General features: G+C 32.1%; 1 protein-coding gene across 1 annotated transcript in view; it reads left to right on the forward strand.

Annotated features, from left to right (window-relative positions):
* Window positions 1-4114: 4114 nt before the first annotated feature.
* LOC134682124 (complement C1q-like protein 2) overlaps window positions 4115-13987 on the forward strand; it is a 92868-nt gene continuing 82995 nt past the window's right edge. Inside the window, exons 1-2 of the mRNA XM_063541706.1 lie at window positions 4115-4333; window positions 6319-6465. Coding sequence (XP_063397776.1) covers window positions 4225-4333; window positions 6319-6465 — 256 coding nt within the window. The 5' untranslated portion in view covers window positions 4115-4224. The remainder of the gene's footprint in view (window positions 4334-6318; window positions 6466-13987) is intronic.

Here is a 13987-nt window from a genome sequence, read left to right on the forward strand (position 1 = left end):
ACACATATTAAACAGCCAAATGGATGCACAAGAGCTAAAATAGGAGTCATAGATCCTATTGACAACATTTATCTGCCCAATTTTATTGATTTTGTAACATTTGTTTCAAATATGACCAACTTCTTACCCAAAATCACTAGCACCGTATCAGGACCCACTAGCACAATGACAAGACCCACCGGCACAGTATCAGGACATGAATATATTGAGAAAATGCTAAATTTTAATTAATTGCAATGTTTTTTCACAAAATAGTTTTGTCGTGTGGATTGCGATATAGAAAGCGGACTCTATGAGCATTTTTGTTTATTTTTTTTAGTTCTAGATTTTCTGAAAATGAGCATTTTTGTGTTACGCTTACTGAAACAGATTAGAGGGTCAACTTTTTACATCTTTGTTTACATTTTTTCATTGATCACAGCACCCGTCAGGACCGAATCACCAGCACAGAGCGTTCTCTCGCAGGACAACCATACCCACCGTGACAATAGGCTTGATAACATGTCTGTTCTTGTCTCGTTCCACTTAACGTTATTTTTATTTCAGTGTGATTCTCGTATTCTTTCTAAAGTGCAGATTTAAATTTGGCATTGCACAAGGTCATGTTTATCTCTAACTGTTTATGACGACTTTACACTAAATCCATTGGATGTGTGATGTGAAATAATTGATAATTTAGTCTTAGCTACAGTTTTTTTAATTGTTAGTTGTTAGTGGCTTTAAACTGAGCTGTTGATAACTGGGATTACTCGCAATACAGTATTTAGTATCTTTTTGTTTATGGGGTATACAAATACCCGGCCACGGCCACTCTGTGATTTGTTTGTTAGATGTATTTCTATTTGTATCCATCAGATGAGTCAAGCCTTTTTTCAACTGACTTTTCCAATTCGTTCTTATGTTGTACTGTTACACCACTGTCCCATGTAAGAGGAGGGTAAGAATCCCGCAAACATGTTTAAACCCGCAATATATGTTTGCGCCTGTCCCAAGTCAGGAGCCTGTAGTTCAGTGGTTTTCGTTTGTTGATGTGTAATATATTTGTCTTTCGTTCATTGTTGTACATGTATAAGGCCGTAAGTTTTCTCGTTTGAGTTGTTTTACATTTGTCATTTCATGGCCTGTTAAAGCTGATTGAAGTTAAAGGGGACTTTCGGTTTGCACTCCCTCAACCTCTAGTAGAACATTATGTGGAGGGTTGTCTCATTTGCAATTGACCCCATCTTTTTTTTTATATTGAGTAAATATTTATTGCTATGATTTATCATACATTCTGTCAATATGGTTTACCTATATGTTGGCAACGCACCAGGTCGTGTGTTTCTGTTTATGTAGTTTTTACAATGAATTCGATTGATGTGTACCGATTGATACATTAGTTTGGGATAACATGATGTATTAACTAATTGTCATTGGTTTGGAAATACATTCAAATAAGTCAAACTACTCTTATTTTTGTGCTTTGGGTCAATGATTTTATGTTATTGCTTTTCCCTCATGCCGATCTTTTGAGCTGGGCCAATTGAAATTTATTTTACAGTTTGTTCTAATGGTGTGATTAAACAGGCGTGTCAATGGTAAGAGCGCTCACAAACGTGTTTTACTCTAGATCCGCTACATTCTTTGCAATACAAGAGAGGTTGAGGAAGTGAAAACCTAAAGTCCGTCTTAAACTTCGTACTTTGTTTAACCTTTATAACATTTTTGGATTCGAGCGAATCGCGCGTCTGTCGTAAATACAAAATTTTATCTAGTTTTCTATGATGAGTTCATTTATATCAAAAGTCAAGTGCATATAGTCAATTATTTGTAGTTGGTGTATAAATATCATTATATTTTTTTCGTAAATCATTCTTAATAAATTACAAGATTAATTATGGTGGCCGGTTAAGACCATTTCGCGTTTTCGCCCTTCACAATCTGTTGGGCAAAACGCGAAATAGCGAAGTCGAAAACGCGAAAACGCAAAGTCGAAAACGCGGTCCGGAAAGAAAAATGTTTCACTTTTTCGCGTTTCGACGTTGCGATTTTGCGTTTTCGACTTCGTGATTTCGCGTTTTTACGTTTTCCCCCTATATAATATGAAGGGCGAAAACGCGAAAACGCGAAATGGCCTTATCCGGTCACCATACAATAACTTTCCCATGTGTATTGTTTTACAATTTACGTCGGAGCTTTTTATACCCAGTATATGGTTTGGGTTCTTTTATTGTTGAAGGTCATACAGTTGCTTGTTATTGCTCACACTCATTCGTTTGAGTACAGACAAACCTAGGTATCTGGATAAGTTTTACAGCAAAGCAAGCCCTCGATAAATAATATAAAAATGCATTTAATGTTAAAGAAAAATTTGCCATTTTTACACTTTTGTTAACTGTAATTTTAGAAAAATGTGTGCTGTTAACTGGTATTTGTTAATAACTGACTAATTTTAAGTAGCAATGGTCTGTTTTCATAACATTGACATTGTTGTGAACTGCTTTTGTGAACCAACAATACCCTATCAACGGCTTTCGATTTTTGAGTTCTCCGTTTTCTTTAAACGGTTATCAATATTTTAATGCTGCTGTTATCAGATTTGAGTAAATCAAAAAATGTTAGCTATTAATGGATCCCGCCCTGTCTGTTCCTCAGTTTCTTATTGTTTAAAATTAAGTGTACATCAGTACTTCTGTTAGGCGGAACAAATACCCGTTGACTTGTGTCGTGGTAGATGTTTACATGTAGAACTTTTTTTATTATTAATCCCAGAGAGGTTCAAAGTGCATGCATAATATTTTGAATGGTAAAAAGTCAAATTCCAAACATAAATGTGAACAAAAATGGTCGTTAATTCTCAATACAAACTCCAATTGGAAAAATATCCATGTATTGCCCTTTTATATAACAAAAAATTCAAAATTGCAGTGGTTTCAATACAGAACAAAACATCAAAATTTTTAGTACAAATGAACTTCTCTTTTAAATAAAAATAAAAAATACAAATAAGTGTAGTTTTGGTTGCGGAGTAGTCGAAACAATAGAACATATATTCTGGACCTGTCCATATATATCAAAATTATGGGAAGACCTTAACTCCTGGATATTTGAGAAGACATAAATAGAACTAACTTTAAATATTGATTTGGTTTTATTTGGTATTCTAACAAAAACAGATAAAAATAATAAAAGAAACTTGATACTTCTATTAACAACATTCGACATTTATAAGAGCTAATTATAAGTGGAACAAACCAATATAATAGCACTAAAAAATAAATTTTAAACTTTTTGATAGAAAAAAAAATATTTTATAAAAAAAAAATTACTCAGTAGGACAGAGAACTGCTGGAACCCCTGGATTCCTTTGCTGTCATAAAAACAAACTAACAAAAAAAATATTTACTCCACATATATTGTCTATATATTTCATATCCAACTAGCCTCATCCTTGCACTCATATTCTGCAATGTACCAAACTATCACAGTTGTGTCTATTAAGTATATCATATATCTTCTGTGTAGTGTATATAACTATTGTGCATAAAAGTGTGTATAACGTATTATGCGGTGCATTACGTTTGCGCGTATTACCATTACATTTGCGCGCAAAAATCATTACGTTTGCGCGCAGCTTTTCATTTAAAGCCCTAAATGCGCGCAAACGTATTGCGCCCGTATTATGTTAATGTGCAAATAAAAAAGAAATTCATAATAAAAAATAAAATATATTTTTCAATCTGTACATTTTTTATATCAGGTAATTATGTTTGATAAACTTAATGGTAATCTTCTTTTTTGAAACTACTGACATGTATATAAAAAAAAATCTAGTATGGAAAATTGTATGTAAAGTATTAACAAAAACTAACAGTTGTATAAATATGTTATTTACTAATGTTAACGAGGCCGAGATAAGGTACCGGTACTTGATGTTTTTCATCTTACAAATGTACAGATTTCAATAAATATGATACATCTTTTTTTAAATATAGAACATATACGATAACACGGTAATATAAAAATGTATATAAATAGATATGTAAAATGTAAATAAATACATGTTCTCATCGGTTCACGTTAGGTTTAAATAGTCATCGTCTCACCTGATTGCTTATGTATACCATACGAATGATTTCCCTTTGTGCCATGCATACCTGTAGTCAACACCAAAAGTACACGAAGGTGTTGTAAATATCTATATGACCTACGCTAACAATTTATTGTAGGAATCAACAAAAAGACATGGGCTACGAACTATTTGCTTTTGCTATTGTTGTAGCACTGATGGCCATTTACGTATACAACAATGAACGAAGAATGGGGGAAATGATATATAAACTTGACCAAACAGGTAAAGAGATGTTACAAAACATGCTGGTTTTTAGACAAATGATCGTGAAAGAATATCTAACGGTTTCAAGCATTGCGATCTGATCGTGAAAGATCTGGAATCGGATTGTGAATGCTATTAAGTGTAATTTTGAAAAATAGTCTGTATTTTTAAACGGTGTAACAAATAAAAAAAAATGTCTGTCAAAAGGATTTTACTTCCTTGAAAACAATGTGCACTACTTACGAAAATGAAGTTCTTTTTTTGAAAACACAAAAGTCGACACACAATCCCATGAGCATCATAAAGAAAACAAATCACGTTTTGTATCTATAATGGTTACATTTCAATATATTTAAAACTTAATCTTAATTGTGTGTCAGATATATAAGTAAAAAAAACTATATTATTACTTGAAAAAAACAATTATTTTGAAAAAAACATCGTAAAAGAGAAGGAAACGCATTTTTTTTGGTCGTGAAAAATAAGGCGTGACTAGGTTTAATTCCCGATTGATACACTTGTAATTGGTTGAATGGTGTCGTTAATTACATTGATTTAATGCATTCATGTGTGTGTGTGTGTGTGTGTGTGTGTGTGTGTGACATTTCTATACATACAAAAAACATTTTTAGACCTAATTTCATTTGAAAGGTAACGCTAACGAGGCATCCTAGATAGCGTACATTGTAGAAAAGCTAATATCTTAGTATTTATAATGTTAACTGAAGCCACAAATTAGTGAAGCGAGAAAAAGGTATGGTGGTCTTCGCCTGGACATCTTTTAATATGTACGTTTTTGTTTTCACAGGGATTAAATCGAATAAGCGATATTATCTAATTTTACTTACAGGATAAAATTGAACATGTTCTTCTTTCAATTAACAGTACAAACCTTTTTGATTGGGTCCCATTTATAGTCCTGCAATTAGATAATACAGACAACACATGCATGTATAAAGCTCCAAATGCATCTTTTTTAGACATGTATGAACCGAATTTGATCATCGCATTACCCGAGTCTATGAAAAACTAATTCATTTCGAAATTATATATATTTTCCTCATCTTGGTAGTAGTTTACATACTCTATCCGCCTATGGATAATGAATACGATTTTCATGAACTTGCAACTGCTTCTTAGAATTTGTCAAACATATTTAATGAATGAAGCTTGGATCCCAATATGGAATTAACTGATCCCATATATATCGTCTTGGATCTTCACATGTGGTATTTTGTCTAGCGGCTTATTAAAGTGATCAGTACTTCAATACTCATAGTATTAAGATCCTACTTCCCTTTGTCTATACAGAAAACATATGCCAACAACAACTGTTTAGCTTTGAATTTGTATTATTATTTAGTACAATCGTTCATTACATGTATGAATTTCTCCCCCTGTTGAATCCTTTCAGATTTCTTTTCTTTTTTGCTTTGAAAGGGACGTAAATCCAAATTGCGATGTTTGTGTATAACTAAACAGTTATTCTCTCGACGAAACTGTTATTTTGACGTTTATGTAAACATTGAGTATTTATCACTTGGAATAGACCTGATTTTAAATTGGCATATTAACTGTAAATATCGCGCGTGATTAAGAGTAAAGGGTGACTCTATTGGGGAACGCAAATAAAGAAAAACAAGCTTTTTAACATGAGCAGACGTGCGTTAAATAAATTTCAATAGTCTTTTTTACTAATTATAACTTTTTTTCAAAATATGAAAACTTATAATTGGTAAATTGAATGCGCTATTTTAATCCTTTTTTATTAATAATTCTGGTACCTTTGATAACTATTAATATTATAAAAAAAATCTCTAATGATATTAACTTAAAAAAACTCCCGATTCTCTTTTAGGTGATCACCAACCAAAATTTTCATAAAAAGATTGAAATTCAATTCATAGTTGGTGATACTGATATTATGCTGGTAAATGAAGTAAACGATTTGTGCAGTAGATATTTTTATCTTGTTTGAAATGATTATTTTTTTATCATTTCAGCTCAGCTACAGCAGGTATTGCATTTTGTTGATACCAAGTTTTCAGAAATTGAAAAGAAAACTAGGACGAAACTGGAAGAAGCTGAAAACAGACACAAATTAACGACTGATCATCTACAAAAACATATTGATGACATAACAAAACTAAGTAAATATCACTAGTTAAATCAAATCTACAAATATACTTCTTCTTTCAGAATTCCTCGTTCTGCCCAATTTGCACTGACGTCTGTTTTGATGAATTATTTTACTAAATATCTCTGAGGAGGGAACAATAAGCATTACAAAAACAAATATTTTAATGATTAACTTACAGAAACAGGAAGCTATTGATTTTCGGAAACAAAAATGTATTTCGGCTTTGAGGTGTGTTCTAAAATCATTTAAAATACACAGTCGGAAAGCTGACCCCGGTTTGACACCATTTCTTAAAGCAACAATGGACGTCATGTGATTACCTTATATGGGCATATTTTTACCAAAAAAAATTAAACCCGTTTTTTGGAATGTGTAGTACTTTGCATGAATTAAGTATATAAGAAATATATTTCTCAACTCATTCATGGATTACACTAATTTTTCTTTCTCAAATGTGTCTTCAAAGTCAAGGTGTTGACGAAAAAAAATGGTCACAGAAAATTAAAATCGTAATTTTCTTTCCTAACTTCTCGGGAAGCTATGCTGAATTTGAATTATGTTATGTAACATTACTTGGACTATGATATGTCAAATTTGTGCCAGTTGATATGCTAAGATACGCAAATGTGCCAGTTAGATGTGTCAATATTTCTGACGAAGCGGGGCCGACGGTATTTCACGAGTTACGTCCCTTTGTTTGACACTATCATGAACAACTTATTGTTATATCAATCAACATATGCTGTTATTTACAGGTGGATATTATTAAAATAATCTCATTAAGTATACTTTGATACTGTAAAAAGAATAGAGACACATTTTTTATCACTTTTCAGAACTTAGTCCCAGTGAAATAGGCCCTATGTGTCCCTATGTGCCATAATAATTTAATACTAATTTAATATTCCAAGGGTTTATTTCATTTTCATGTTTGGTAAGTATTTTTACTGCTGTAACCAAATTATTTCTACACAGAAATAAATTTCTACTAAATCAATACAAGGGGTAGTTAAAATATTCATGAAAAATGGATCTGACAAGACAGGATTAAAATGGAGTTCCTTTTCATTACTGATACCTGGTCCTACCTTTTTCATTTAAACTTAAAATAGATCATAATGAAAGTATTCTGAATGTAAAATCTTCGTTATTTTAGATAAAAGGAAAATTAGTTTGCAATCCTTGTATGAACAAACTAAATATAACAATAAATGTTGTTTCATTGATTTCATGCAAGTTATAGTTCTATTGAAAGGACTCAAATTATAAAAATAACACACTAAACTAATAAATAAATGATGCAAACCATGAACTTGAAAAATAAATTAGACAAAATTGACCCAGTAATATTTTCTTTATCTTTTTAAAAAAAATAATAACATTAAAAAACTATGCATTTTTATATTTATATAAAATAGAAAAAAGAAGATGTGGTATGATTGCCAATGAGACAACTATCCACAAAAGACCAAAGTATTTCAGAGCAGATTCTGGGGGGGCTTAGTCAACAATTAGGTTTTAGATCATAAGTCAAAATTAAGTCACACTTCATGTCACTGTCAGTATGATAAATTAATGCTTTGAATAAGATTGATTAAAATGACACTCTGAATGTGAATGTTTTAAGGCAGCAACCAGGGAAGGGGTACTATGCATTTTTTTCCAGACAAGTTGAAAACAATTCTTCTCTTTCAATTTTGGCATTTCGTTTAATGGCAGCTGAGGGTTAAACAAACATTTTTTCACAGGGTCAAAAACAAATTATTTTATATTCAAAAATTGAAAACAATCTTTTTTTCAAAACAATCAATAGCCACCACCCCCTACCCCCACCAGAAACTCAAATGATTAATGGCTGACTAAGTTCAAATTTAGGACACTACTTTTTCATTTACTTTTGCAGGATTCCCATATCACAGAAAAAATATATTATAATAAACAACGAATGAGTTTTATGTCAGTCATCTAAAGCAGTTAAGGTTGTGCAAAGACAGTATAAGATTTCCTTACCTTGTTTTTAGTTAAATCGTACATTTCACAGACCTAAAGAGAATACTAAATCCAAAGTCAAATATTCACAGATGATCTCGCCATTTCTTTGTCAAACAAACATGCATATATGTGTGTACATTGACTGTGTTGAGATGCAAGGTGACATCGATGTGTAAGACCGAAAAACTACAATGTCAAAAAATGTCTTTCTTTAGGAATTTATATCAAACGGGGTTTCTCAAGGGGTAATAGATCGTTATACTTGATGGTTTTTTTTTAATTTTGAGATACGTATTATTAATTGTTTGTAAATGTAGTCTTTGTTAATCTGTGAAAAATAGAAGAACAAAATTTCAAACGACGATCAACAGCACCACAGGATCGTTAAAAGACGGTCAATATTGAATTTGACATGTTTGAAAAATTGTTTTCCTTTTGATAATAAAATCCATGCTTAAAAAATCGAAATAAATCTATTTCAGACCCAAATGTCAAGTAGAAAACTGGAAAAAAAAGATAAACTTCCAAATTGGCGCCGAAAAAATCCGCGAAATTTACGCAATTTCAGAATGGCGGGTTTTGATATCAGTCCCATTGTTGTCTTAAGTAAGAAGCAACAAAGGTCGTTTCTAAGGGCTTGCTTTTCGACTGTACATGGAAAATCGTAATAACAGGAGATGACGGAACAGACCCAATTCATTTCAAACAAACTGATTAGAACAAACAGCACAGTTCTTATGAAACCTGAATAAAGAGAAAAGGGAAAAGGGAAAACACTTATATCCTCTTTTGGAAGTACTCAGAAAGCATTCCATATGGAATTTAAATGTATCCGTCCTGTAACCGAACATAATAACGCGGAATAAGTGAACAAAATCCAATTGTTTGTCAAAAGGTTTATCATCCGTCCAAATTCTTGAAATATGCTTTCTTAAAGGTTAACTTTCCAACGATATGATTTGACAATTATTCAGTTCCATTCCTATTTTCCGTTTACTGCCCAGCTTGTTTTTTTCTAAAGTACACAACAATATTTGCCGTCAGTGACGTGAACAATAACGTCGCGTCATAAGATTTTGAGTAAAAGGGTACGACGTCTTTCAGTGATTGATTGATAATTTTGAAACCTCTTGCTTCTCTATGCGTAGAAATATAATTTTCTTTTTCGGTAATACTTTTATGAAAAATGTTTTTTAAAAATCCTATGGGCAAAAGTAAGTTTAAGGAGACGGATTTTTCAAACTTGTTTCCGAATATTTATTTGAACTTTATGTAACATTGTAATATGAGGCAGGCATAACCTGTAAATGCGGACGAAGTTGTGACGTTATTTAAGTTATGACGTCATATGCAATGTAAAAAAAGAAATGTTATCATCAGGTAACGTTTTTCATATCAAGGAATTATTAAAAATGAAATTGGTATTGAGTTCCTTCCTATTTATACTAGACGGATAAATATATATTTTACTCAAAGATTCATACAAAAGAGACCGGAAAAAGGAAGTACATTGTAGATTTCTGCGCAGGTCCGGGATTTCAAAAGATGACATAAAAAAAAATGAACGATTTTGAGTTCATTAGTACAATAAAAAATTCAGGAAATTTTCCCGAATTTTTTATTTTATTGAATTTTCTACTGTTATTGGGGACTTCGTCCCCATAATATATATCATGTATTTTTTCATTAATAAATACTGTTTAAGCTAAAAGTTAGTTTCGTTTTTTTTTTAGTTGAAAGATGGTTCCATAGTGTTCAAATAAACAATGGATAGTTTTTTCATTGGCAATCATCACACATTTCCTTATTTTCATAATTTAAACTGATACAAAATATAACAACTTTCGGAGAGTTTTTGAAAACGGAAGAATTATAGTTACGCATTTTTTTTTTATCAAGATACCAGTCATACTGTGGCTTAAATGTTCAAAAGTAAAAAAGAAAAATTGCAAACACGAAGAGTAATCTTTGCAATTAAAAAATTAACAAATTAATGATTGAAAAGGGATACGCTGAAACTAGTCTCCATTTTTCTACGCCTGCTTTTTTCCTTTCCAAACAATTTATAAAAACATCGAAGAGAAAGGTTCGAAACTATTAAAACATTACTACATAAAAACAATTGGAAGAGTAGAATTTCCCCCTATACACCGGCTTAAAACAAAGGACCCCAGCAACAATCATTGTGTAAATGTTTGGGCCCATTTGCAAGCACAGTTACTTATAATGCCGTCATAGACAATTGAAAATTTTCCACTTGAGTTGATGCGTTTCTTTTGTTGTGGAGTATAATTATTTGTTGCTTGTAATTTTACTATTTGTCAAATTCTTTTAACTTTGGTACTAATAAAAAAAAACATTTTCTGAAAGTACATTATGTACTTTGTATTGAATATATTTTGCTCGTTCGAATAATAAATTTATGTTCAAATTTGCAAGATCTCCGAACAAAATGGCCAGTGAATTAGGCTCGGAATCAGACATAGAACCGGCTAATATTCAAAGTTGTTAAGAACCGCCTGCAAACGAAAAGCAACTGATATTTTTTTTAAACGACCTTCAAAAAAAATTTCTAGACCTCCGGAAGACTTCAACTCAGTAGGTAAAATTCTGGCCCCAAGCCCGGACGAAGGAGACAAGATAAAAAATCATGTACGAAGTAGTTGAAATATCAATAATGTATCAAAAATAAATACATGCAAAATTTGGGCGAAATTAGATGATTTTTTTTATTTGCGCAAATGGTATCTATATTTTTTCAATGGACTGGCGCAGAAGTAGCATTGGCGCAAATAAGGTCATTTTTGGCGGAAAAAGATATCCCCCGATTTAATGTTTGACGTCATGTAAAAATATATTGTTGACGTCATATTGCTCATGAATCAAATATGGCCGACTCCAGTGATTCAGAGCAGTTTTCAGACGAGGAGAGTGATGGTGATTTTGAAGTTTTTTAAGCGGTAGCTCAGAATCTGAAGATGAGATGAATGATGTTCCAATGAATGCCAATCCTTGGTTTCGAGTTAGACCTCCAGAGATTGACTATTTGCATGACCAAAGATTTAACGCTTAACCTATTGACTACTTCTTGCTGTTTCTGACACTTGATTTTCTACGACATTTGGTCAGAGAGACAAACAGGTAAAATTTACAATCAACTTTTGCGTTATATGTTACATTTCACATATGAAAATAAGTTTACTCAGTACGATATATTAATGCACACGTTGCGATTAATATGAAGACATTTGCCTTTGTTTTTTCTTACCTTTGCCTGGTCGTTTCAACACATTTTATAATATTAAATATAGATATGAAATTGGTATATAATTTTGCTGCTTATAAACACTACATGTAAGCAACAGAAAATAAATCATAAGAACAAAGACTGGTCAGCAGGGAGTCAGAATAATAAGTCAGAGTAAAGTGACATATCTTCATGCGCAATATAAACTTCTAAACTAGTACAAAGCAGACGACATTGTTTACGTAAGTATGATTATGTTCTCGTCCTAAATATACGCATTAATTTGACGCTGGACGTTAAACAAAAAAGCACTAAAAATTACCTAATGGGCTACGTGCATTCGTGAGTTACTAATTTATTAGGTCAAGCGTTGAGAATGTAAACATGTTTTAATTCTAAGATTATTTTTACTATTTGAACATTTCATATCAATTGTACTGTCATTTTTTTTAACAGGTATGCACAAGATTTCATCACTAGTCGGCAGAGGATTAGAAGATTTTCACGTCTTCATTCCTGGTTTAACATGTTTAAAGTTGGTGATGTAACTTTAGATGAGATGAAAGGATTTATATCAGTAATACTCAACATAGGTCTCATACGTAAACCATCCATTACAGAATATTGGAACACCAAATTTCAAAGCCAGGATACTGTTTGGTTTCGTAATATGTTTTATAGAAATCGATTTCAGAGCATTTTAATTTTTTTTCATATCGTAGATAATACTACAATACCGAACCGGAACGACGACAATTATTCACCCACATCAAAATTTCAGTGCTTCGTTGATCTTTTTAATCGACAGTCGAAACAACATTACATTCTAAAACAGAACCTAAGTATTGACGAAAGCTTAATCGCATCTAAAGGCTGCTCATCAATAATACAATATATTCCTTCAAAAGCGGCAAAATTTGGAGTCAAACTTTGGGTATTAGCCGAGGCCGTCAGTGGCTATATTTGTCAAATCAGTTTTTAAAAGGCAAACAATATGACCCAACACCACAAGGAATGTTACAGGGTGCTTACGTAGTCAACAAACTGTTAGATGCCGCAGGATTGTTTAACAAAGCTTATCATTTATTTACTGGTTTAATGCAGTTTTTTCTCCTCAATTAATCTGGCTAAAGAGCTTTTAGCAAAAGGAACGTTATTCACTGGAACATTACGCGCTAATCGGCAAATGCCAAACACAATAAAGAATCCTTTTTTGCAGGAAAAGGAGAGCATTTATATTAGACAAGGAAGAATTAAGTTAGTGTGCAATGTGCATATAAAGAACGGAATGGTCGAAAACCAGTTAGAATCATATCCTCTTTTTCTAAAGCAGCATAAGAAAATGATAAACCGGGTATGATTTGCTCGTATAATAAATTTATGGGGGGGCGTAAATTTGGCTGACATGATGAGAGTTACAATAATGGACGAAAAACGTTAAAGGTTTGGAAAAAGGTTGTTTTTAATCTAATGCATCGTGTGGTAATCAATGCATACATTATTTATAAGGAAAACACTCCCGATAATCCGAAATTGTCGAGATTATCCTTCACACAAAGGCTTATAGAGGATCTCGCTAAAGATCACATAGTACTAAGAAACGGAAACCAAGACGACAATAGACAAAATAAGAACAAACACGGAATCAGAAAGTTGCCCGGTCATAGAGAAAAAGATTGCGATGTATGTTTAGACAGAAATGGTTAGGGGGTCGAAGGAGGAGTAGAATAGTGTGTAGAGTTTGCGGTAAAGGTGTTCACCGGGAGTGTAAAGACAATCATTTATGTGTTGAATCATGATTAAAATAGCCAAAAAATGGGATGCGTCACAGTTTCACAAATTACTTCAAAATATGAAGCAATAATTGTTGATAGGTTCTTGTATAATCAAATTTTGATATTTTCTCCTGTCCAGGTAATGTACAATATCTCAGTCTATCCAATCGAATTTTAGCTACACAATAAAACCACCAATGAGAACTGATAATTGTTAGTTTATAACTTTACGGTGGCGTCAATATTATTTTCAGGGTTTCAAAGTATACAAAAGCTATGGCACCAAAGGTTCTTTCATATAAAATCATGTATAGATACGTGATAATGACTGTTATATTGCGTAACTGGTTATTTAATTGGGAGATATTTTCCATATAAAATATGAACCGGAAGTTATATTTGTGCACCTAATTCCCTTTAAAGTTCGTTAAAACCATTTTTTTCCTAAATTGTGTAAAATGACCTTTTATATGTTAAACTGGAAATAACATATTGTAATATTACCCCCATTTTGTCAA

Source organism: Mytilus trossulus, chromosome 8, assembly GCF_036588685.1.
Source record: "Mytilus trossulus isolate FHL-02 chromosome 8, PNRI_Mtr1.1.1.hap1, whole genome shotgun sequence".
In the NCBI taxonomy this organism is placed as follows: Eukaryota; Metazoa; Mollusca; class Bivalvia; order Mytilida; family Mytilidae; genus Mytilus; species Mytilus trossulus.